This window comes from Trachymyrmex septentrionalis, unplaced genomic scaffold (genome assembly GCF_001594115.1).
Source record: "Trachymyrmex septentrionalis isolate Tsep2-gDNA-1 unplaced genomic scaffold, Tsep1.0 scaffold56, whole genome shotgun sequence".
NCBI classification, from domain to species: Eukaryota; Metazoa; Arthropoda; class Insecta; order Hymenoptera; family Formicidae; genus Trachymyrmex; species Trachymyrmex septentrionalis.
The window spans coordinates 1314475-1315493 of NW_017305735.1; the positions used below are offsets into that span (position 1 = coordinate 1314475).

The 1019-nt window shown below is 29.3% G+C and overlaps 2 protein-coding genes across 5 annotated transcripts in view; one reads left to right on the forward strand and one right to left on the reverse strand.

Moving 5' to 3' along the window:
• Positions 1–419, forward strand: part of LOC108752156 (nuclear transcription factor Y subunit alpha) — a 7448-nt gene extending 7029 nt beyond the window's left edge. The window contains exon 8 of one of the 2 annotated variants that reach the window (XR_001939535.1): positions 275–290. Coding sequence is in view for 1 of the 2 variants with exons in the window: in XM_018492824.1 (XP_018348326.1) it covers positions 275–341 (67 nt within the window). In the remaining variant the exon portion in view is untranslated. Of the gene's footprint in view, positions 1–274 lie in introns of both variants that reach the window. The other variant, XM_018492824.1, reaches the window with a different exon arrangement.
• Positions 138–1019, reverse strand: part of LOC108752157 — a 2791-nt gene continuing 1909 nt past the window's right edge. Inside the window, exons 3-4 of one of the 3 annotated variants that reach the window (XM_018492825.1) lie at positions 505–685; positions 138–425 (exon numbers count right to left, since the gene is read on the reverse strand). In XM_018492825.1, the coding sequence (XP_018348327.1) occupies positions 302–425; positions 505–685 (305 nt within the window). In that variant the 3' untranslated portion in view covers positions 138–301. The remainder of the gene's footprint in view (positions 426–504; positions 686–1019) is intronic. The other 2 variants (XR_001939537.1, XR_001939536.1) reach the window with 2 other exon arrangements.

Sequence of the window (1019 nt, forward strand, 5' to 3'; positions counted from 1 at the left end):
TATATACGTATGTGTATATAGTTATATAAATGATATACGAAGTAATTAATTGATTTATTTCAAAATCACATGAAATTGAAATTGAAAATGTAATTATGAATATATATAATATGAATTCTGTTTTCCAACAATTTGCATATGAGTAAATTTTATTTATACTTTCATTACTTTACATGTAATCTCCCTTGCCATGTAAATCCTGAGCTCACTTGTAAAATTGTAATTTAAAAATTATTTAGAATATTGTTTCAAAAAGAGTTAAATTTTGTTTCAGTATCAGTGATCATTCCGATTCAGATATTCAAGATCTCGTATTTGAGTTTTGCAATCCAGATGCGTGATCTCTCATATTTGATGGCCGGCTTCGTAACATGATGTTTTCTCCTGCAATCCCGATCGTGCCCATATATTCGGAATTTCCGGTTCTGCCGGGAGAGGAAACAGGGGAAATAGTATTTTAAAATGGTATTTCAAATTAATACAGATATTGCATAATTTACATACGTCACTCGAAGAATTTCTCTTTCTTTAAAATTAGGATCCAAATTATTGGGCGATTTTAAAATTTTTGGTGGTTTTATTAATGCTTTTGTTGCGATTATCCAGGGATTTCGATATGCACGTTTTTGAATTGTTTCGGGTATAATCCAATTTTGCGGCAATGTTATTTCCCTGCGACGATGATCTGATTGTGACGAAATATTCATTTGTACTGATATGATATAATATTAATAAATAAGTAAAACTAAACGGTATTGTTTATGTAATGTCCGTTTTTTTTCCAAAGATACAAATATTAATTCTAGCTATACACACTTTTTTCTATCCCTAATATATACACTCGGGTATCTGGGACCCTATCCATATTTGTTAATAAAAGTAAACAAATTTACTAAAATTAAAATTTTAATGTTACGATTCCCTAACTTAAAAGTAATAACAGAGATAAAAGGGCTCGAGGGAATAAGCGCTATTCAAGCGCAAATTGTTCAAGAATATCTCTCAATATTCAAATTAAA